At 36.6% G+C, this 23,498-nt stretch overlaps 1 protein-coding gene across 15 annotated transcripts in view; it reads right to left on the bottom strand.

Annotated features, from left to right (window-relative positions):
• The window catches only part of RBFOX2 (RNA binding fox-1 homolog 2), a 289,064-nt gene that overhangs the window by 17,630 nt on the left and 247,936 nt on the right, over window positions 1–23,498 (bottom strand). For 4 of the 15 annotated variants that reach the window (XM_061125391.1, XM_061125396.1, XM_061125403.1 and 1 more), the window contains 7 exons: window positions 22,602–22,748; window positions 20,131–20,184; window positions 10,737–10,829; window positions 7,856–7,916; window positions 4,834–4,887; window positions 4,583–4,675; window positions 3,337–3,481 (listed from right to left, as the gene is read on the bottom strand). In XM_061125391.1, the coding sequence (XP_060981374.1) occupies window positions 3,337–3,481; window positions 4,583–4,675; window positions 4,834–4,887; window positions 7,856–7,916; window positions 10,737–10,829; window positions 20,131–20,184; window positions 22,602–22,748 (647 nt within the window). Of the gene's footprint in view, window positions 1–2,742; window positions 2,849–3,332; window positions 3,482–4,582; window positions 4,676–4,833; window positions 4,888–7,855; window positions 7,917–10,736; window positions 10,830–20,130; window positions 20,185–22,601; window positions 22,749–23,498 lie in introns of those variants that run through there. The other 11 variants (XM_061125394.1, XM_061125397.1, XR_009689794.1 and 8 more) reach the window with 10 other exon arrangements.

The following is a 23,498-nucleotide window of genomic DNA, read 5'->3' as shown; positions in this document are numbered from 1 at the left end:
AGGACGTTTTTCTTCAAAAGGGGTGTGTGTATGTGGGGGTGGGGGCAGGATTTGTGCAGAGAGGGGTTAAATATGAAAAAAAGAAAAAAAAAAAAAAAAAACCCCAAAGAATCCCACTAGGGCAGGACCTGTATGCAAAGTATGCTTCAACATTATGTTTAGTATTTTGTTATCAGTTTCAGAGTAACGTGGAAATTCTTTTCTGATATCCATACATCACCTGCTTTTTACCCTGCACATTAGACATGCGATAAGATTTGGCTGATCACACAAGCATGCAAAGTATTATTATTCAGCATTTTAAGAACCAATGCAACACCTCAGAAAAACAAGTCAATCAATTCTGACCAAAGTAAACAGAGAAATGTAATTAAAAAAAAAAACACAACCAAAAATACCCACAATGCATTGCTTTCACAAGCAGAGATAATGAGCTAAAGGTTAAGGTGATTGGTCCAAGGTCCAAGAATTGAAAGGTGCAGTGGGGATCCCAGATAGTAACAATATAATCCAGAGTGGGAGGAGTAACTGGAAGACTTTAAGGGTTCTTTTTTGACCATAAGAATATTCATGGAATTCTGAAAAATACAGTTGATAACTGAGGTTCTGGGCATGACCTGTTTTATTTAAATGAATAAAATCGAGAAGGTAGCTTGATTAGGAATAAAAAGATTTATTTTCATGTTTAGAAAAATTTGTATTGAACAAAAAAAAAAAAAACCACACGATTCTGTTTTTAATCTAAGCAACACTAAACTATTATAATGAAGATATAGATTTCAAGCCTTTTGAGGTATTTTGTGAATATAATTTCCCTAAAATGTTATTTTGGGACCAAGAGACACAGAATAGCAGTAGAGGAAAAAAGATAAAAGTCTTTTCACTAAATCAAGATTTGGTTATTTAAAATTAAAAGATCTGTTTATCATTTATTCAACTAAACAAGCTGGAAATTTTCACTACTACCTTCTCCACTATAATAAACAAGCTAGTAAGTGAGGTTATCGAGTCATAGTTTTAATATGAATATGAAAATAATTTCTTTTTTACAGGTAGCTATAAAGTTTCTGAATTCTACCCCCAGTGAGGTTCTGTTGTATTTACAGGACAGTATGATCACACTTTGTGATGCCCCAATCATTCCGTGCCTTTGTTTATACAACAGGCAAATCAAACTCATCTCTGAGGTCATTCAGGTAAATTCTGTCCATTTTCAGTCTCTAACTGCAGCTAAAATCTGAGGTTAGAAAATAATCTGCCTCTCAATTGCATTTTAGTAAAAAAGACACTTGTTCATAATGAGAAGGCTGATAAAATGCCAAAGCATTGATGCCAAGTGGTGACTAATTAACCTTCAACTATTTTAGTAAGGGGAAATAGGCAAAGATCGAAAGTATTTCTCCTATAGAGAAGAGTGGTGGTATTAAAAACATGAGTAAATTTTACGCTAAACTGTATCACTCATTGGGAATATTCACCTAAATTCTAGAAGAATTCCAATATTCCCTATATCAAATGCCACGAGGAGGCTAGAACACAATGATTAATGATGAAATTAGTTCACTAAGCTAAGAAGCAATTTCAGGCCATTCCCCATAAAATACTGGACTTATTCCTTGCCATCTTCCATGTAAACAGGTGGTTTAGTTAATAAAAAATAAAACATGGGAAATTAGTGTTCAATGTAATGCACAGAAATTGATGTGATTAGACATAAAGGTAAAATATCTTTGAGCGAATATATACCTGACACAGACTTGGTAGAGAATGGGTTTTCAAGTTTGGCCAATATACTGAAATGACCTACATTGAATAGGAACGAATTCAACCACTTGATAAAGTAACTCAGGAATATTACAAAATACAGTCCCATGTTTCTGGTGAGTAGTATCTCTTTGCAAACATGACAGTACAATCTTTTGGAATGAAATGGAAGACACTTTGTAAACAATTTTCCTAGTGTGTAGAACATCCAGGGCTCAGTTTTATGTTTTCCTTGAATATAGCTTGATGAAACAATATTGTATCTTTAGTCACTGCTTTAAAAGGAGATGTCAGAGGTTGAAGGTCAAAGGTCAAGTTGAGAGGGGGGGAAAAAAGGATAAAATTAAAAGTAATGGCAGAAGATGGAGATGATGGAATGCATGGGATTTAAACATCTATAAACTGCAAACAAAGGTTTATTTCTAAGTAGTTCTCTTCCAGTGGCTTCTGGAGCCTGCCAATTTCAACACCCATATTTGTCTTGTCTGATAAAAATGCTTTAATTCTGTGTAATTGAGGACCGAATGGCATGTCCCTTTGGTCTATGACTGACCACTAAATCAGTACATCTCACAGTCAATTTTGCTGTTAGAAAAGGACCTACAAAGGAGACTCTTTCCCTTTACATTTTAACTAAGTAGCAATGAATAGGCTGCTCTACCACTGTTTATTCTTCAGTAAGTATATGGGAAAAAAACCTGTCACAGGCAGAAAAAAGATGAGGAACACAAACATCACATCTTTGAAGAAAGAAAGTCCTGATACAACTAACTTATAAAAGTCCACTCTTTATATAAAAATATACATTGTAGGCTGACCTTAAGAAACAACGGAAATCAAAACCTGCCATCTTCACTCCTCCTCCCCCATTCAGTAACAAAGGATTTATTTGTTGCTATGGAATCATTCCACTGCATGAGACACCCTCCATACAAAAATCAAAGGGTGAAGGATGCTCAGCTCCATCAGTTGTTTTACCATCATTCAGAAGCCAACTGTAGTTTTATTCTTCCTACTTCTCCCTTTCTCCCTTGATTCAATTGGACTTGGTTCATCTTTGAATTAACCTCTTTTAATCCGTCTCCTACAAAGAAAGCAAATCCATTGTGGGTAACTAGCTCTGCTGCTCACCACCCAGGCAGTGAAGCCACAAGGGAGGGCACATGTGAGAGCCTCAGCCCCAGCAAGGGTGGTGGTGAGGGCTGAGCCCAGCAGATGCAGTCTTGCACTACGATCTTGAGCTCCTAGTTTGGTTATCTGCAGGAGTATTAATCCAAATTCGTGCGATGCTGAGTGAACTCCATGCCAACACACTGCTAGTGAACACAAGACAGTTCTGGCTACTGTCTTAAGCCACTACTGTGAGGGCTTAAGGTGGCCAAGATGAAGATTTATTTAATGCATTGATATTCTGTTACATTCTGACAATGGTATGGTTCTTGCCATCTAATCTGTTAATTTGCAAATATTCAAAGAATCTCTACTATGTGGCACGGCAACATCCCAGAAGTTATAAGAGGGCCATGGTATTCTGGTTTTATCCAGTCGCTTATTTGGGACTCTACTGCTTACCCTGGATAGGCGGGAATGGCTGCTGGAGGTACCGCTCGGACTGCGCCATATACCGTCCGCCCTCTGCCCCTCAGGTGGGCTCCTCTGAAAGCGGCCGCCGTGGTGGCTGCAGTTGGGTAAGGGAAGCCAGGAACTAAAGGGAGACCCAAAATATGACAGAAATGTCAACTTGCATTCAGCAGCACGTGTACCATCACAACCTGCTTTGCAACAATTACAGGAAAGATGAAAAGATACCTCCACATCACAACTTTTCTCAAAAAGAAATGGAAATACGTGATATGCCATAACTCAGCGACACCATGCCTCATTTATCACAAATCATGAGTTTTCTTTGTTCCTTCCCAATTTTGGCCTTACAATGCAAGCTGATGAGAAACGGGTCAGGAAGCTCTTGAGAACTGCTGCCATAATGGAGACGAGACTTTTCATTCCTACAGACAGTTTAAGTGGTTTGATATAAACTCTTTAACTGACTATTAATCTCATTTCCAGATGTTATTACATCCATTTGAATAATTATTTTTCATAAGAACATCCTTTTCTGCTTTTGACATGCCGCCACATTCCAAGGCACACTAAATAGTCTTCAGACACATCATGAGTCCACATAACTCTTTATCTAACATGTTTCAGTCCAGAAATGAGAGGTGAGAAGGAAACTGCCTCTCCCCTGCAGCCCTGTGTCCTTTAAAGAGGCAGACATTCTCCAGGGGCCTGTTTTAAGTGTGCTATCCTCTGGAAAGCATGAGGGGACATTGATTCCGTATCCACTGAACTCTGTTTAATTATATCTCTTGCTGGAGCTAAATAGCTCAGGTCAAAATGACTTTAGAGATACCAACAGAGCTGAGAATAATCAATAAAACTCGAGCGGCATTTGAGTGGTATTCTACTCAAGGGCCCAGAGCTGACTTACAGACATCATGTACAACGCGTTCCACCAATAATCCCTTCTTTGTTTGCTTCATTACAAAGTGCAGAATTAAAATTTTCTTTACATGTCCTCATCCTCTTCTACCTTTTCTGACTATTTATGCTTTGTGGCCATCTTAACATTTGATCAAAAAGATTCTAGCACAGGCTAATAAGATTCCAGCATAGGACAGGGCAGTAATGATAGTATTTAACTCTCTCATGACTGCCTCCTTTTCAGTTACGTGTATTTGGGGGGACAAAAAGACCAATACATCACTGTTTACTCACAACAGTCAAACTCCATGCCAGGTCAACATAGGCTACTTACTGATTAAAGGAATGTAAGTGTTGATACCCCCTCTTCCTGACAGGGGCACGGCTGCGTCGTTGCCTAGGGACACATCTGCTTGGAAACTGGATGCTGAGTGCATTTAGGAAATGAAAAGGTGCAAAAAGATTACCAAGGAGTAGGAAATTGAAAAACAATAAATTTATGTATGTATACACACACACACACACACACACACACACACATATATATGTAAATAGCACAAGTGGAAAAATTAACTCAAATACTACCTGCATACAACTCAGGGCCATATACAGCTCCAACTACTGGGCTTAATTTCCAACCTAAAATGGAAGAAAGGACAGTGAGCAAATGTTTATGACTACATGAGGAACAGACAGAAAGTAAAGGAGGGCTTCAGACGCTCTGGATTCATTTTTGCCTGGTACCATCTTCTCTTTAGGATGCTGGTGGGGGTTTACAAGAGAGGGTGATGACATCTCTGGACCTGACCCTCTTTAAGCAGGACTAGCACACTGAAGGGATAATGAATATTTGGCAGAGGGATAGGCGGTGGGGGAAAGAGGAGGTGAGAGGAAAATTGAGAGGGAGGAAGGAAGGAAGATGGAGAGAGAATGAGAGAAGGAAAAAGAAATATAAATAAATCCTGGGGGTTTTGTATACTGTCTCTCACAGACTGCTAATTGACCTAGTCCTTGTTTAGAAGAAGGGAAAAAGGCACAATATATGTAATTCGGTATCCCACTGTGATGCACTGTCTTCTATATCATCTTGACATTGTTTACTACTATAGCTGTTTTATTATAAAACAGTATCCTTTGACTGAATTCAAATCTGATCTGGACCTCTGAACTCCATATTCATTTATAGCATGCTAATGGTATTCTAGGTAAATGGAAATCTTCTTTCATTAGGATTTCCCACTGGGATTTCACTGGAGTTAACCAAGTCACCAAGAAGAGACATGCAATGATAAAATTCAAGGTATGTTCCTAACTTTGGTGCATGTCTTCTGAGATTTTAATCTGTAAGAAGTACATTTACATTAATCAGACTTTTGAGCTAACGAATACAAAACCACTACAGAACATTAGTGTAAACATTTTAAGTATTTCCTAATATTAGGTTTGATGTCACTTTAATTTCTACATTCCCTATTTTATATTTATAGGGATATGGCAAGTGGTAAAAAAAAGAAAGAAACATTCTATTGCCCACTGATAGAGTAGCATTCCACATGAAAAATCTTAGTAAATAGTTCTTGAATTTTATCATTTTATAAAATTTATAAAATTTTTATAAATAAATAAACCATTTTAGTTTTCTGAAAGACTGGCCCTTTGGTTTAATTCTTTTATAACATTGTAACATTGTGTCACTGCTATTCTATAAATATGTGACTGGAAAGATGAAAAGGCCAATCACCAGATTTAAATGACTATAAGCCAAGACATTACTCGAGAAAACCCATTCATTTGGAATCATTCCAATCCCCCATTCATTATTGTATGTGTTTATAGACATGCCTCTTCATTATTCTGCATGCAAATTTCAAAATTTGTCTTCAGATCCTACTGGAGTTGTAAAAGCACAAATGTTCTGCATTGTTAGACAAGTCAGGTGACTCAAAGCCAGTAAGAACATGCTGAGAATTCACCTTGAAGGCACCTAGCATGCTCTTTGCAGAATCTCTAACACAGCAGCTGCAGATTTCTAAAGTCTGCTCTCGTAGACTTGAGTAGTGATTTAGAATAATATTAAAAAATGAACTTTTCCTTTCCTACCAGTGGCACTACTACTTTAAGCACTCCCTTTAAATGCATACAATGGATGCACATGATAATAATGGAATACTGTCAACAAAAGCTTGAATATGTTTAGTTTTGTACACTTTACAATGTATTTTTACAGGTGTTTATGTCACTTGATTTTCACAAAACTGAAAGAGAGTGATAAGATAGGCACTACTTCTGGGACAATGAGTAAGTATCAGTACTATATTTCCCTGGGCTTTATTTCCTAAAGAAAAAGCTAAGAAGGCTGGATTTTGATGACTAAGAGCCTGGTGGTGCTAAAATTCTGGCTGCCACTTGACAGAGGTGAAAACAGAAATGGGTTACGAAACTGGCCCACTGTCACAGAGTAAAATGAAGAGACAGATTGAGCAGGAGAATTCCTGTCTTTTCAATTCCAGTCAGTAGCTCTGTCTGTCCCACTGGATCTAAAGGAAATCTGACATACTTTGCCTCTCCTTATTTTGTTCAAATTTGATTTTTAAAAAATCAAAATAGCAAAAACTTGTTTTTATGAAGCAGTGAAAAGAAGAAAACAAAAGGTAACTTGGAAAGTGATGGTATCCCAAGACACACCACTAGTAAAATGACTAAGGAAAATGCAAGTTATGCTAATAAATGCAAATTATGCTATACTCTATTTAAAAAGCTGAGCTACACATATTTGTTGAAGGTCAACTAATACACTTCTACTTGACTTAAGACATTACCAGCACATACTGTCATACTCTAGCAATAGAGGGAGAAACTCTTTACTCTAGATAAAATCTCATGCAGAACTCTAAAATATAGAACAGTGAATGAGGTTCTTCAAAGTGGAGCCATGGGCCTCAAGACCCAGTCCATTCAGTTTTCTTCCCCCCCAAGATGGTCCTGTGGAGCACAGTGTGTAAAACCACTCTTGTACTATAGATTAAAATTATATCCTGTCTTACTCAGGCAACATGAATCTAGATTAAATTTGACAACCGAAGCAAAAGTTCTGTTTTTGTTAGACAAAATATTTACAGAAAAATTCCCCCTTAATGAGAAACATTTATAAAACTCACTACATAACATGTAACCATCATATACAAAATATTTTTATTTTTACACACACACATAGCCCGTGGCTATTACCTCTAGAGCATTCCTTTAAAAGGAGAACAAGAGGTCAAGAATTATTCCACTCATGTTCAGATAAGTAGGATCTTGAACAAGCCTAACATATTACAAAGAACTACAGCAGCTAAAAGAGGGTTTTGAGCAGAAATCTCAAATGACATGTTCACACTATATAACATGGATTTTACTGAGACTAAGACTATAATAATTAAAAAAACCAAAAAGGTAATTTATAAAAATTAACTGTGCCAGGTAAAAAAAATACTTCAATGTACATAAAAAAATTGAAAAATGAAATAAAAAAAGTCTTTGATGTTTGTGAAAAGTTCATATACCTATACAAGAATAAATGATATAAGTGACATTTTTCTGAAGATGATTCATAACCTCTTACCATTTGCATATGGTGTGACCATCTTCTTATTGGTCATTACACGTGCTGTAGCATTATTCACCTACAGGTACAAAGTAGAAAGGAGGGGCAGGGAGGAAGGAGACCACATTAGGGAACATGGAGGTGGTCATTCAATAGCAAAGTATTCAGTTTACAATGTAAATTTCAGAGATAATTTATTTAAATAATTAATATAGCAATATAAAATATTAATATATAGTATTTTAATTAAAGTGTTCATTAAATGAGGCTAACAAGAGTAAAATACAGTTTCTTGGTCTTCAAATGGAAAACTAGGGCCACTTTACCATCCAGGACTCCAAAGAAAAAGTACATTTGCAAGTTCTTCGGAGATCTTTTAACAGAGAAGTCTCTGCACTCAGGAAAATATGGAAAAAACTGGAAAGAGCCCTGTTTGCATGTGAACTTTGAAGTTCATTAATAAAACAGAGGCTTGCTACATTGGTTCAGGAAACAAATTTACAGGAAGATAGGAGAAAAAAATCTGTGGACCTGATCTGTTCTCATGTTTATCAGTTTTACATGCTTGTATAAAATTTTACTGTTTGAGGTCACTAAAAAAATATAGAAACTTAAGATTCCTATGTTGACAGGCTTTAGGACTATTTTGAATTTTCTAGATTATGTGCCTTACTCATTTAAGAAGAAAGTTTTCAGAAGGCTGTTAAATCAGGCACTTAAAAGAATTGGAAAAAAAAAAAAAGCTTTATGTTTCTTTTGTTTTATGGTACTCTCTACCCTCATTACAGAACTGCATGATTAAAGCATTCTCAGAGCTAAGGTAAGTAGGCGTTATAAAGATGGTGCTGATGAAGAAAAGATGAATGGCACTTAGAAGCCAGGATCCTGTAGTCAGTCCAGTGTCAGAATCAGCTTCAAAGTTCTTACAAGGAGGGTAGAGCCTTACCATAGAACCTGGTTATATACTATGTTGTCAGGTACATAGAAACAGACCAGTTTTTAAAAGAATTATAAAACATAAAAATTATACAAAATATGTTTTATTTCACTCTGGGGATGTATATTATGTTAAATTTGAATAGCAATAAATTTGCTACCAAAATCTCCACCAATTTTAGGTGGAGTTGGAACCAAAAATGTTTTGTGTTTTTTAAGATTTGTATAGCGATCACCTTCCTATGTGAGGAAAAGAGCTTGAAACTTCATTTACTCTAGTTTGCCCACAAAATCATATCAACATTTCACATTTAAAAAGAAAGAATGGGATACAACAATGATGAGACTGAGAGCATGCAGTTAAAAAACACACACACACAAATAAAAGAAAGAAAAAAACAATCAACTTTGGAAAGACAGGAGAAAGTGAAGAGCGAGGCTCTCACAGACAAGGATTAGAATGGGGCAAGAGCTTCCACTAGCTGCTAGAGCAGAAAGCACCCAAGCACTTAAAGGAAAAATGGCCAGAACCAATCAGAAACCACCAGTCAGCAAAGAGACCAATAGCTGCACAGAACAGAGAAGGGGCGGGAAGGACTAGGGCGGAGGATGGGAAGAGAGCGTGGGTCAGGAGGACAAAAAGCAAGGGAAGAGAAGAGAGAAAGTCAGGAAGGCTGTCACGGGCAGGAGAGAGAGCTGTCAAGGGCAAAGAAGGGACAGTCATAGCTACAAACAGAGGTCTGGGAAAGAGGAAAAGGAGGAAAGGAAGTAGGGGCAGGAAGTGCATTAATAAAACCAGCCAAACTGGAGTTCAGTAACTCTGAGTAAGATGTGCAAGGGGAAAAAAATCACCATGACGTCAGTACTCAAACAGCTCAGACGGCTACAAAACAATATGTACATCCAGAGTCCAGGCGGCATTACTCAACAGCAGTGAAAATAAAAGGGGGAAAGGAAAAGGAAGAGGAACAAGTCAAATCACATTTTGTAGTGTTAATGTGAGATGGCAGATGGACTTTTTCTTTCTTATTTGTTTGTAATTACATTTTAAAAAAGCTTCTTCTCTAGTGCTTTGGTTTCACTTACCGCCAACGGGCACCATCGCCAGCATTGTGTATAGTTACCATGGAAAGAGTGAGTCAAGTGAAGGGCCCTAAATGCTAAACCATTGGAAAGGGAGGGGGGAAAAAAAAGCAAAATATGCAGACATCTTACTCAAAATGGTGGCTTTTATATTTCATACTTTTAAAAACTGGGAAAGGGGAAAGGAGCCAGTTAACCTTCACTGCGTGATGAAAAGGGCCAGTGAGCACCAGGTGGCCAACTCAATCTTAGTTTTAGTATGTGCTACAGGTGGCCACCCAACCCTCTGCTGGAGAATTTTATCCAGTAATTGCTGAAATTCTGGATATTAAATATATTTAAAAACCACATGAGTTTTGGACTCTTTCCTCCCCACCTCCCAACCTCTATGATCTTTTATTCCTTACTTATTACATGCAGGTGGAGGCAAACTGGACTCCCAAAAGAGAGAGGATACTGGCTGGCCCCTTGATTCATTACAGGACACATTTCTAAACTGGACAGTTTTTAGACGTTTTCAACGTTAGTTTTATTTTGGCCTGATTACAGGACTTCAGAGTCTCGCAAACTGAAGCAAAGGAAAAAAATCAAGAGAGTAGAAGGATGAACATTTCAGAGGAAAAAAGTAAATGAAATCAAATACATATACATTCGCACACAGGTAAATTTAAAGGAAAACCCCCAAACAATAAAAAAAAAAAGGTGGGGGGGAGGATAGAAGTGTTACTTTTACAGCATTTTAGTGCAAGAAAGTGAAGGACACAGAGACACAAACACACACCACAAACAAGACAGGGTTCCAAATGTGAAATAAGTGAGGCAATACATAAAAAGAGAAATAAAAATATAAACCAGAAGTTGAATTATTGAAGACATGCACCTCGATTTTACGGCCCTCTACCACGGTGCCGTGTAATTTCTCCCTGGCCCTGTCTGCATCAGCACTATTCTCGAAAGTTACGAACCCGAATCCCTGCATGCAGCGGGAGAAGGGGGGAAAACATGCACATCGTTATATTGAAGTACTCATCTCTTGGTAAATAGAAAAAAAAATATCACAGTATGAAACTGACATCAGCAACAACTCAGCAATACTCTCCCAAAGTCACATTGTTGGTCCATGCATATTTTGTAAAGGGAAATGAAATCCAATAAAAGGATAAAGAACTATAGTAGTAGTGATAATAGTAATAATGTGATTAACAACAATAATAACAATAATGAAATAAAACAAAAAGCATGTGAGGCCAGACCAAAACTGAGGTATAGAGTTACTCGGATCAAACTAGTCAACCAAGAATCTGAACATTTAAAGATGATCCTATCTTTCTCATTTCATGCTGTTTATATACATGTCCCTTTATCTAATACTAAAAAATAATCAAATCTATTATTCCTCAGCAACTTCTATATAAAGCTTGGTATTTGGGTGCCAGCTTCATATAATGAATTTGTTAGGAGGTCTAACCATTTTAGCTCCACTTGGCCTATGGCTTACAGCACCATCAACTCCTCTGGGAACGGGATAATTTAAGACATAGTGAGGATGTTTGATTTGTGGATACTGGGTGTGGGAGAGGACAGCACTCATGTTCATCTAAGCAAATGAAAAGACCATTAGGCAGTGATCAATTATAACTTTTCTTCAATGTGAATTTTAAACGAACAGATTGACACAAGAGTAGGAATATGTTCAGCTGGAGTTCAGAAACTGCTTATCCAGATCTGCCTAAATTATACATCTGTTGAAGTCTACTCAATGTGTTTGTTTTTTTCCATATGTAGAGAGAAAAGGAATAGTCAAAAGACAGTGGGAGTGAGATCTAGTTAGTGACATGAACTGCATACTATTCAACAGGAAAGAATACCATAGAACAGCAATACAGTTGCTACTGAGTTAGGATTAATTTATTGTCCACCGTAGATGCTGGAAAACAAACAAACCACGAAGCTTTAATTTGTCAAGCAGGAAACGCAGGAAACCAGGGAGCTAGCCCACTTTACTCCTTTGTGTGTATGTGCGTGCGCTGTCGCTTCAGTCCGGTCTGACTCTGTGTGATCCTGTGGACTAGAGCCGCCAGGCTCCTAGGTCCACGGGATTCTCCAGGCAAGAGTACTGGAGTGGGATGCCATTTCCTTCACTTCCTTTGTTCACACTTTATCTGAAAAGCTAGTCTGGGTCATCATATCCTACTACCAATTTCAACACCAGCAGGATTTACTACATACTGCAGGACTATTTCAAAAAGCACTACTTCAGCTTCACTCTAGGTGCTTTGTCCTTGTCTCTCTACTCAGCAACTATAACAATTTCTCAAGCTATCTATGTCTGTAGAGTGGTAACTTTCTTAGAATTTTCGGAAACAGTCCTCATCTCTCGATAGTTTCACTGTCCCTCTAGCATTCTTTGAATATTTTATTGTAGGATAACCTGAACCCGTTATTTTTACTGAAGTTCTGCTTTGCTGCTTAATCCATGAGCACTCCTATATATATGATGCATATTCTTAACTGAGATGGCCGACAATGTGCACTGTTCGATAAGATTTTATAAAGGCAATTCCACCATTCCGAAGGATCTGATGACTCAGCATCTAAATGATTATATGATTGGGTAGCAATCCGTGGAGGATTCCAATGGATTACCTCCACCTTCAATCTGGATATCTAGAAAGTGAAATGCTAAGCTGAAAAGAATTTTTTTGTAAAAAAATATGTAGCTTAGGATGTAATACTATGGGTAATTTTAATTAAAAATGTTCCTTTAAAATGTATATGTGTTGAAAATATCAATTGGAACTCATTTTCAGAAACAAATTTTGATATCAAGATGTTATAGCCACTTTGACAACTCAGTATGCACAAGGGCAAGTTACTAATTAATTATTCCATCTGTCACACTAGCATCTGAAAAAGGCAGGAAGCCAGTTCTTCAAACCTGGAGAGCTCTCCAATAGGAAAGTCAAACCTTTTAAAAAAGGTTGCAGATTGTGTTGAGGTTTTGTATCACATTTTAAAAGTACTATAAGGTATTCCAACTGATTGTCACAGCCTCATACATTTGATACCTTCGGTTAAGTTAGTGAACTATAAATTAGCAGTTGGACAGCAGATTATATAAAAGCTAGCACCTAAGTTTTTAATTCTAGCATTGACTATCTGTATCTACATGTCCACATACATACATACAGACTTATCTTTTAAATACACCCACGGGTAGAAAGGATTAACCTGTTGGTCCCCTTCTGAAGCAAAGACATGGAGTCAACCTGAGGTTAAGGACTCAAGCATCAACAAGGCCCAGCAACAGCAAGGTCTTCTTCCTTCTGTGTAGCTTTTCTCTACAGCTAATGGTGAGAAAGTTAGAAATTATGCTTTGAAATCTAAGTTCTGAATTCCACTGATTAAATTACATTACTCCCACAGTTCTTCTAATTTCTGCTTTCAAATCTAACTGTTACACGTGTTCTATGATCCTCCTTTCTGTAATGTGTTGATGGGCCATCTGTGACACAGTGGCTGCATGGTATCATAAGCATTGGCAGCTCAAGGTCAGCAAATGACAAAGTTTAACATTGAAGCCTACATGTGTAAGATTTTTTTCAATATGACTTTAGTATTCTGGAACAAAATTTCACTTTTAAATGTTTTTAAAATGTTTTATAAGGAAAGGTACTTATAAACTAAATGAAATTCTAATTAAGATACCACAGACTTAAAAATGAAGCCATCTTTACAGGCATTTTTACTAGCATAAAAGGAGGAAGAAGGCCTTGTTGATAACTTTGGGACTTCCTGATAAGAAACACAGATGTAAGAGGATTTCTTTCTTTCCTTCGAAGGTAAATAGACCTTGTGTCAGGCAGAGAAACACCCCCCAGCTGTCCATGTCCTAATCCCCTGTGAATGTGTTCCCTTACAGGGCAGAAGGGGTTTTGCAGATGTGATTAAGTTAACGACCCTGAGATAGGGAGACGATCATGGATTATCCAGGTGAGCCCGATGTAATCGCAAGGGTGCTTACAAGTGAAAGAGGAAAAGAGGAGAGTCAGAATCGAAAGGCTGGGCTGGCCATTGCTGACTTTAAAGGTGCAAGGGGGGCTTACAGGCCAAGGAATGTGGGCTGCCTCCAGAAGCTGAGCAAGGCAGGCAGTGGTGTATCCATTGCTTAGCGCCACCTGAAGGAGAACAGCCGCTGACACCTTGATTTTAGCCTAGTGAAACCCTCTTTGGACTTCTGATCTCTGGAACTGCAAGATAATAAATCTGTGTGGTATTAAGGCACTGTGTTTGTGATAATTTGTTCAGAAGCACTAGGAAATTAGGATACACCTCTCAGGATTAAGGTCTGTGATAAGGAAGGGGAGAAGCATCACCAGCATTTTTGGAGTATTGTTCTTAAGTACTTTTGTCTTGAGTGGAAATTTTAAACAGGTGCTTTTCCATCAACTCAGTTTCCTGCCTGCTTATCTGTCACATTTACAATTTGGTTTTATGAATATTAACTCAAAATTTGAAAAAAATTTAAAGTACCACTTCTTTAATAAAACTTATCCATTTTTGAGAATGTGCCAGGAATTGAGCTAAGGACAGTCACAGACTTATAATAAAGTTACTAACAGTAAAAGTCGCTTCTATGAAATTATGCTTAATGTCTCTTTATTCTTAGAAATCTAATTCATGTTAAGTCTGGTCATTTGGATCTCTTGCTTTGAAAAAAAAAAAAATCATACAATCATGTGTAAACCCAATGGTTTCCTTAGAAGAACTTCAAAATGATCACACATTTATCAAATAGGAAAATGTAATAACTCTCCGAATAGTCACAGACTCTTAACAAGAATAACTATTTCAGGTATGTAAGAAGATAAAGAACAGATAAACAAAAAATAAAGTTTTATTTTTAATTAAAAAAATTATGCTGACACATTTGCCTGTACCAGCACTATCTGATAGAAATGTAACATAAGCCACATACATAATTTCAAATTTTCTTCTAGCTACAGTAAAGTAAAAATATGTGAAGTGAATTTCAATAATGTATTTTATTTAAGCCAGTATATATGACATGATTGTAACATGGCATCATTACAAAATCACTATTAGTGAGATGTTTAAGATTCTTTTTTTGATCTGTCTTTGAAATTGGCATCTATTTTATACTTAAAGCACATCCTCAATTTAGACTTGCCACATGTCAAATGGACAGTATGGCCACTGCACTGGACAATACTCTTACCCAAGGTTCTCGGCTCCCAAAGTTCTTCTATGTTAATAATTTAAACATATCAGTGTTACATTCATGATTTACCACCTATCTTAGCTGTCTTTTGGAAATTAAGAGATGCTGTATTTATCAGGTGTATGCTTGTGGTTAAAACTTCGACAGAGTGTGACAAGAATTTTATTATCTGCCTTGACATCCATTTGTCATCAAGGGCACACAGGAGCCGAATAACTGTCACCTTTTTAGTCTGGCCTCAGACTGCAATAAATAACAAGCAATAGGATGAGCATTGTAAAAATATCTTAAAATTTGTATAATCTTTGAATTTTTCCATCTCAGAAGAATGAGAAAGAAAATTTACCATGTAACTTTTAAGGGAGAAATCAAAAGCAGATGGTTCTCCTGGGTATGGCCAGAACACAGAAATTAAAAAATAAATAAAAGAAAAATAAAACTAAAACCCATAAAATGGTAACAAAAGAAAATAAGACTTTTGGAATTACATGCACTGTTAATTCAGTTTTAAATATAATGAAAACATTTCATTTCAGCATTACCCATCAAACTTTACCAAAAATCACAAAGGCCTACTTAGTGCAATTTCAAAGACAGTCTTTCGACCATATTTAGAAATAAATAATTTCCCTTTGTATAAAATCAAGAGCCAGGGAAATAGGAGAGAAATTACAGCACACTTCTTATGTCTGAGGAATGGGAATAAACATTGTATCTTCCCAAACTCCAGTCTAAACTATAGCTTAACCCAAACCCAGATTCCCATCATTCCAGAAAGCCACCAGAGAGAAGTAATGAGAACACATTAACTAAAAATCCACTAGAAATCTCAGTAACTGTTGCTGTGCTCTGTTTTGCAGCCCTTTAGTGGACTTAATAATTGACACTGTGAGGAAGTGCAGAGCTTCTACACAGTATTTGTAAGACATGTCCCTTCAAAAGTGACAACTGTACTTCAAAGTATGTTGACAAAACTCTATGGAAAATCTAAATGTTAGAATCTGTGTATTTCTTTTAAAATAAGCTTGATAATTATCACAAATGAATTGCTATAGGGTTGGGTGATGGTGAACAGGATTGTGGAAGGTCTGAATTTTAACAATGGAAGAAACTTTTGAAAAACTGCTCAGTCATTCAAAGTGTCTAGCAGACAGTACAAGGTCAAGAGCACTGGTTGCTGAACTAGGTGACAACTTTTTAAGAGTTCTGTTTAAGATTCTATGTGAGATTGCTATATTTAAAATGGCTAACCACCAAGAACCTCCTGTATAGCACAGGAAACTCTGCTCAATGTCATGTGGCAGCCTGAATGGGAGGTGAGTTAGGGGGAGAATGGATACATGTATATGTAAGGCTGGGTCCCTTCATGATTCACCTGAAACTATCACACCACTGTTAATCGGCTACACTCCAATACAAAATAAAAAGAAGTTAAAAAAAAGTCTCTATGTTAAGAAAAACGACTGGAAGGAAATACATGAGAATATTGTGAATATTCTCTTTAATGAACTATGTATGCCCCCCTTCTCATTAAACATCATGTTTTCATTTTATAATGATTTTTTAAAGGGTGCTTTTTAAAAATTGTTACTTAAAGGATCTATGAGGAGAGTGAAAATATAATTTACTGTTCAAACTAAGACACTTTGAGGGAGAAAGGGGACATTAACAATTATGCTAAAACAACAGGTATAAACTAGAACTAGGTATAAACTAGGATATATGGCTGCTCTTGCCATACATTATCTTCTTATTGTTTGTGTTAATACTTTGTCATGACTGGTGAAATCTGGAGGATCAATAAAGCTATGCATATGTATAATCATTTTCTAGATTCTATTTGAGTACATTAGTTAATTTTTTTGGTGGGCGTACCATTTTTCATCATATATCTTAATTGAACATTTTCAAAAGGATAGTCTATCTTTATTTCAGTTAATCATAGAAAATTAAATACAGGTGACTTTATGTCTGTACAAAGGAGTAGGGGTAACTGCTGCTGCTGCTAAGTCACGTCAGTCGTGTCCAACTCTGTGCGACCCCATAGACGGCAGCCCACCAGGCTCCCGTCCCTGGGGTTCTCCAGGCAAGAATACTGAAGTGGGCTGCCATTTCCTTCTCCAGTGCATGAAAGTGAAAAGTGAAAGTGAAGTCGCTCAGTCGTGGTAAAAGGAAGATTAAAAAAAAGCCACATGAAATAATTTAAATAAATATGTATGTATATGCATGTTAATGAAATAAATTAATTTCATAATAGCCAAATTCAGAATATGCAAGTCAAAGGAGAAAAAAGGAAAGTAGTCAACAATAAAGAAGCAACTACTTTCTGGAACACAGAAATACTACTGCCTAGGCAAGCCAAAAAGGTAGGCTATTGGTAGGCAGGGAAGAAATGCGCATGGCAGCAAAAGTGTTCATTTTGTTTTTAAAGGGGTATATTCTCAAACCCAGGTCCAATACTGTCATAAAAAATAAGACATGGCAATAAAGAGATGCTTTTTGTCTTGCAGCCATTTGGTTAAATACTGTTTTGTAAGTATTACTTATGTCTAAAAACTTGTCAGTTTTTCCATTATTGCTTCAGAAAAAGTTCAATAAAGCTAATTTATGTACAGAAAAGCACTCTGTTAAATGACTGAGCAATTCTTAGCTGAAAATATAAGTCTCCTTTTCTCTGGTTCCTTTCAAGACATGTTGTAATTTTATAGTTAAGTCCGGACACAAAAGAAATGAGAAACTAAATTTAATTTACAAAAATGAAAGTACTCATTACTTTATCTTAGGTGGATCCTGGAAGAGGCATCTAGGTTTTGACTCCAAAATAAATCTCTATTAATTAGCCTATTCCAGCAAAGAACTCTGGGTAACAGTTAAGAAGGGCAAAAGATGAAGACAGGTTTTGTATCAGTTCTGTAAGGCAGGTGCAAGGCAATTCTGAATTTTGTTCTTTAACACATTTTCCAATCAGTACGTAGTCTGTCTACCCTTCAGTAGCCCAAAGAAAAAGGGGGCAGTGAGGACACAGCATCAAGCTGAGAGAAGGAGCATATACTTTTAGATTCCCCAAAGAGAAAAGGAAGGCTTGTGTCATTTTAAATGAAAACTACAGGGAAGAAACAATTGAATCGGATAAATTAAAAAATTTTCTGGTAGTAGGCAAATCCTTGAAGTCAGTGAAAGAAGCCTTAGAAAGATCAATTTCCTTTGCTTCACAAGAATTCAAATTATTTTCTTGGTAAGGAGCAAGTCCTCAATGCCTGATAAAATTTTATTGGGCTTCCGGCTGTTAGAGTCTAGCAAAGAGTATTTTAAGTGCATACACTTAAAACCAAAAACATTTAAACTACTGGTTTAGATAAACAGTGTGGTCAATAATCTTCACATATTTATTTCACATTCCTGTGCTTCTTATCTCTAAACCATTGTCATTTTTTCACCTTGTATCTAAAAAGTTCACAAAAAATAACAGCAATCTATACAACAAAAGCATAGAAATCCACTGTGAGGCAATTACAAGTATAAATAGTCTTACTGGTTATGGTTTGAACAGATTTCTCTTTAAAAATACTTACCAAGTTAAGTGCTGGAGAAAGCTCTGTATAGGCATATTAATCTTTAATCTTTTTTTGTTTTAACTGAAAACTAAAGCTTAGAGTATAATTACCTCTTTAATAATTAACAAATAAATTATTATAGTCAGAATTAAACACTTATAGTGTTGATACATTCTCTACAGGAAGGGAATAATAATCAGGAGCATAAGGAAAGTACATACATTTGTATTAGCACAGATGGGGGCAGAAAGTATTAATACATACAACTTTGTAGGTATGTTATCAGTTCCCAGACTATGGTGAATTTGGAGTAAGAAACTGAAGAGAGGTAAATATTAGCTCATTTACTTACTTTAGCTTTTCTCAAATTACATTCTTAGAGATTAAATCATAGCGAGGGGCTATGTTCAAAGTTTAGCAGAGATGACCAAAGGAAAATTAATTTAAAAAATTGGTCTAACCTTAAAGTGTAAGTAGAATGAAATATAACATGGTAAATATTTATAAGCCTGGCCCACATCTGATTGTGTCTGTGGTGTATATTCCATTTGCTGAGGAGGAAGAAAACTCTCAAATAAAACTTTATGAAATTCAGTTCACCAAATATTTTTTCACAACACCATTTTACCATGCCCTCATTTCTAAAAGCACTGCTGCTTATTTTAGGGAATAAAATTCTAAATCATATAGATTGGGAATTTAAAATAGTAAATTATTAGGTAAATTATTATGCCCATTCTCACATGAAAAACTCCCAACTCATTTGTAACTGAACTGATGTGACTCAGTCTCAAGTCTCAGTGTTGAAGCTTGCATCTGGCTATAACTTAAAGGAGGAAATCCAGAGTGAATACCGGAATCTCTTCTCCCTGTGTTTAAGCTTTGTCAAAATTTCCTGAACAGAGAGAGCAAGTCAACTGAATAACTGAAATATTACATTTCTTCTAAGTATGTAATTTTGAAGCTCTATTTTTCAAAGCTGAATTGTTCCGGTAGAATTCTGACTAGAATTCTCACAGAATTTAACTTTTTTTCTGTCATCTCTCTCTCTTGTCCTTTATTAGTTTTATTTTTTTGGCTGTGTCCATGGCATGTGGGATCTTAGTTCTCTGACCAGGGATGGAACCTATGCACCCTGCAGTTTTAACCACTGGACCGTCTGGGAAGTCCCTCTCTTGTCCTTTAAAATAAGAAGCTTAGGCCAAATTTAAATCTGAGAAAGAGCTGGTGTCTTTGGCAGATTTTCTTCCTTACAGAAACACTCTCCCCTCAAACTTCTCACTTTTATCCCATCACTCTCTAATTTAAGATTTAGGAAAAAGTATGGCCACTTGGTGGTTTCTGTTTTAGAGGTAATCTAATCAGTTAGATTGCTGGGATACTTTTTGCAGGCTTAAAACAACTTCAGTTTTCTGACTACTCACTATTTAAAATAAAACTAAAAGAAACCAAGCACACAATACTGAAATGGAGCTTACCTTAGAACCACGTTCATTAAAGATTATTTCTACATCTAGGATTTTGCCAAACTGCTGCAGAGACAAAAATAAAAGCATTTACTTATGGTCAGTTTTTTTTCCATATACTTTACTTTCTTCTGAAAGAAGAGGTGTTTTTTTCTTTTTTCCTTTATTTATTTAACTTCCATATTTTTATTTGTTCGAAAGTTCCAATACCAGTTGATTTTTCCTCACCACTGAGCTGATAGTTCCTTCTTTTGAAATTCACTCACACATGCATAATTCACCTAAATACAGTGGAAGCTATTTTCACATATGCAGAGTGTCACCCTATTACATGCTTCTTCACATGGACAAACTGGAGGTTTTCCTATCTGCAACTCTAACTTTTGAAATGCCTGTTTTAAGAAGTAAATCCTAAGTAGAAAGATAAACTATCAAAGGCTGTTTTTCTTCCCCCTTTTTTTAAAAATTAATAAAAGTGAACCAAGTTCACTGAAAAACAAACAAACAAAAAAACCCCAGAAAATACAGATAAACAAAAGGAAAAGAGGGTACAGAAAATTAAGATCATCTTTAATCCCATTATCTTAACGTTTTTAAAAATTACGTTTTAAAATGTTTTTTACTTTTGGCCATGCTGGGTCTTCACTGCTGCGTGGGCTTTTCTTTAGTTGCAGAGAGTGGGGACTACTCTCTAGCTGCAGTGGGTGGGCTCAGCAGTTGTGGCTCCTGGGCTCTAAAGCAGAGGTTCAACAACTGTGGCACTTAGCTGTTCTGTGGCATGTGGGATCTTCCGGAACCAGGGGATCGAACCTGGGTCTCTTGCACTGGCAGGTGGACTCTCACTGAGCTACCAGCGAAACCCCATCTTAACATTTTGGTATCCACCTTCCCAGCTTCTCCTTAGGCATGTGTGTGTGTATAAAACTATAGACATCTGACATATTATACATATTGTTTTTATTACTTTCCTTAAACCTAGTATACTTTATAATATATTTATGAATCTGAGTAACTTTCCAAATCAATAAATATATATTTGTATTATTTCTGCTTTCCTGCATACCAAACATTCATGGACATTATGAATGATTCTATTCCTTTACCACCTTATGTGTGGCATGTGGGATATCAGTTCCCCAACTAGGGATTGAACCTGTGCCCTCTGCAGTGGAAGCACAAGTCTTAAACACTAGACTTTCAGGGAAGTCCCTCATCAAGAACATCTGAAATAATAACTGTGTTCTGTAATTAGTTAAGTACTTCAACATTAGGAAAATCAAACAAAGCTAAAAGCAAAAAACCTAAATAACTATTGCTAGATAGCCAAATAGCTGAGGAGGGGCATACACAAACACAGTTAATTATTTTGAGGAGAGGTTTATATATAAGGTGACAAAACTATCTGTTTTAATCAATACCTGAATAAACTGAATTGAGGGACGGGAAGGGAATTGTACATTTTAAGAAATCACTGACAACTGGCGTAGGCAGATCTTCAGTAGACACTATTTTTCCACCTCAAGAGAAACCACACTTCTGACAGAAGAGGATGTACCCATTTTCACAGACCTCCAGAGATTACGGTTCCATACTATCTCTGATAATGCAGTAGAGAACCTAGTAACTCATACTCCTGGGAAGTTTCTTCTTAAATGTAACCTAAATTCTTTATGTTGCCCCTTGTATTTTCTGTTGCTCTTCTTCCTGTAGAGCTGGAAAACAGCTGGCTATCATTTTCTGTCAAAAAGCTCTTTCAGTGCTTCAAGAATATAATTAAATCTCAACCCTGGCCTTGTATGTGGTATAGAAAACACTTCCAGGAAGTCGCCTGTAAGTGATAGAACTCTGCTCCAGGGTCTTGTCACCTTGAGGTGGCCACAACCAAGACTTAGACAAGGGTATCTGCTTTTCTGACAAAGTACTCGACCTGCCACACAAATATTCAGGAAAAAAAAAAAACCCCAATCATTTCTTATTCCTAGTTCAAGTTAAGAGTTTGATCAAATTAAAACAAGCAACAACACATTAGCCCAGAAAAAAATTAAGATTCTCAGTAGCCATTCACTTTTGAGTGATTTTGGGAGGAAGTAAAGAGCTGGAAGAACGTGTCAGGTAGCAAAACTAACCCCGTATACATGATTTGAGATCACAGATATTATTTCATTTAATTCATTGCCCTTTGAAAGGCAGGAATTACTATCTGGTCCTGATTTTAGCACCTGAAGTCTCATGTCCCAAGAAATCCCTCAGTCCCAGGCAAACCTGGTTCCGTGGTCACCTTACGTATTGAGAACTTGCAAGGCTAATGTCCAGAACAGGCTGGGTGATGGGAATGTTTCTAAAGGCTGATGAAAACACTGATTTGGCTTATAATCCTCAGTGTATTTGTAGTTTTACCCTAAAGTATCAATACTAATGATGAGTTATACACCGGCAGATTATATTTTCATTGAAAAGCCAATAAAAGGACTTCAGAGACTTACCCCAAACATCTGCCGGAGGTCAGGGTCCCGGAAGCGGAAAGGAATATTAGAGACATGCAGTCGTTTAGGGGTAGATTTACTCTCTGAATTTTCACTACTTTGTGTCTGTGACTGCTGGCCATCTGTCTGTGCGCCTCCTTCTGTCTGCTAAGCAAAGAAATAAACAACATTAAGGAAAAAATAAATACAATTATTTCACAGGAATTACATAAAATATGGCCCTTTCCCATCCCAATCATTTTCTGTGTGTCTTTAAGCAAAAATTACAACTGCCCCTTCAAAGAGGAAGAAAACAACAATAAAAAAACCACAAAGATATTATCTGTGTTTAAAATGCTATAGTCTACCAAAAAATTTAGCTTCTTGCATATTTATAGTATGTTAGTAAAATGGGAGATAGAAGAAAAACTAAATGACTTGAAATATCACATGAAAATACATTAGGAAAACAAGATATAAGAAGAGTACATTATTCCTAGATTCTGCATCACTGACTCAATGGACATGAGTTTGAGCAAACTCTGGGAGATGGTGAAGGACAGGGAAGCCTGGCGTGCTGCAATCCATGGGGTCGAAAAGAGTCAGACACGACTGAATGAACAACATTTTGAAAATAAAGAGTCTGTTATGAAGATTCTAGCATTTCTGGCTCATCATTTCAGGATATAAGGGAATATTTTTGTTATTTCATTCCCTCTAGTAGTTTCAGAGTTTATAGCTACTAGGTTACCAACGTACTCTATTATTTCTTAAGAAGAGATACCGAGTGAGCAAGGGCGTTCTGCTTGAAAACTGAAGAAGCGTCTTAATGTGAAACCAATCATCTGTACTCTCCTTCCTAATTCATGCACTTACTGCTATTTTAGTAGAGGGAACATTCCTTCTGTAGCTCAGAGC

Source organism: Dama dama, chromosome 22 (assembly GCF_033118175.1).
Source record: "Dama dama isolate Ldn47 chromosome 22, ASM3311817v1, whole genome shotgun sequence".
NCBI lineage: Eukaryota > Metazoa > Chordata > Mammalia > Artiodactyla > Cervidae > Dama > Dama dama.
Note: the sequence above shows the minus strand (reverse complement) of the source record. Positions and strands in the feature narration are given on the sequence as shown.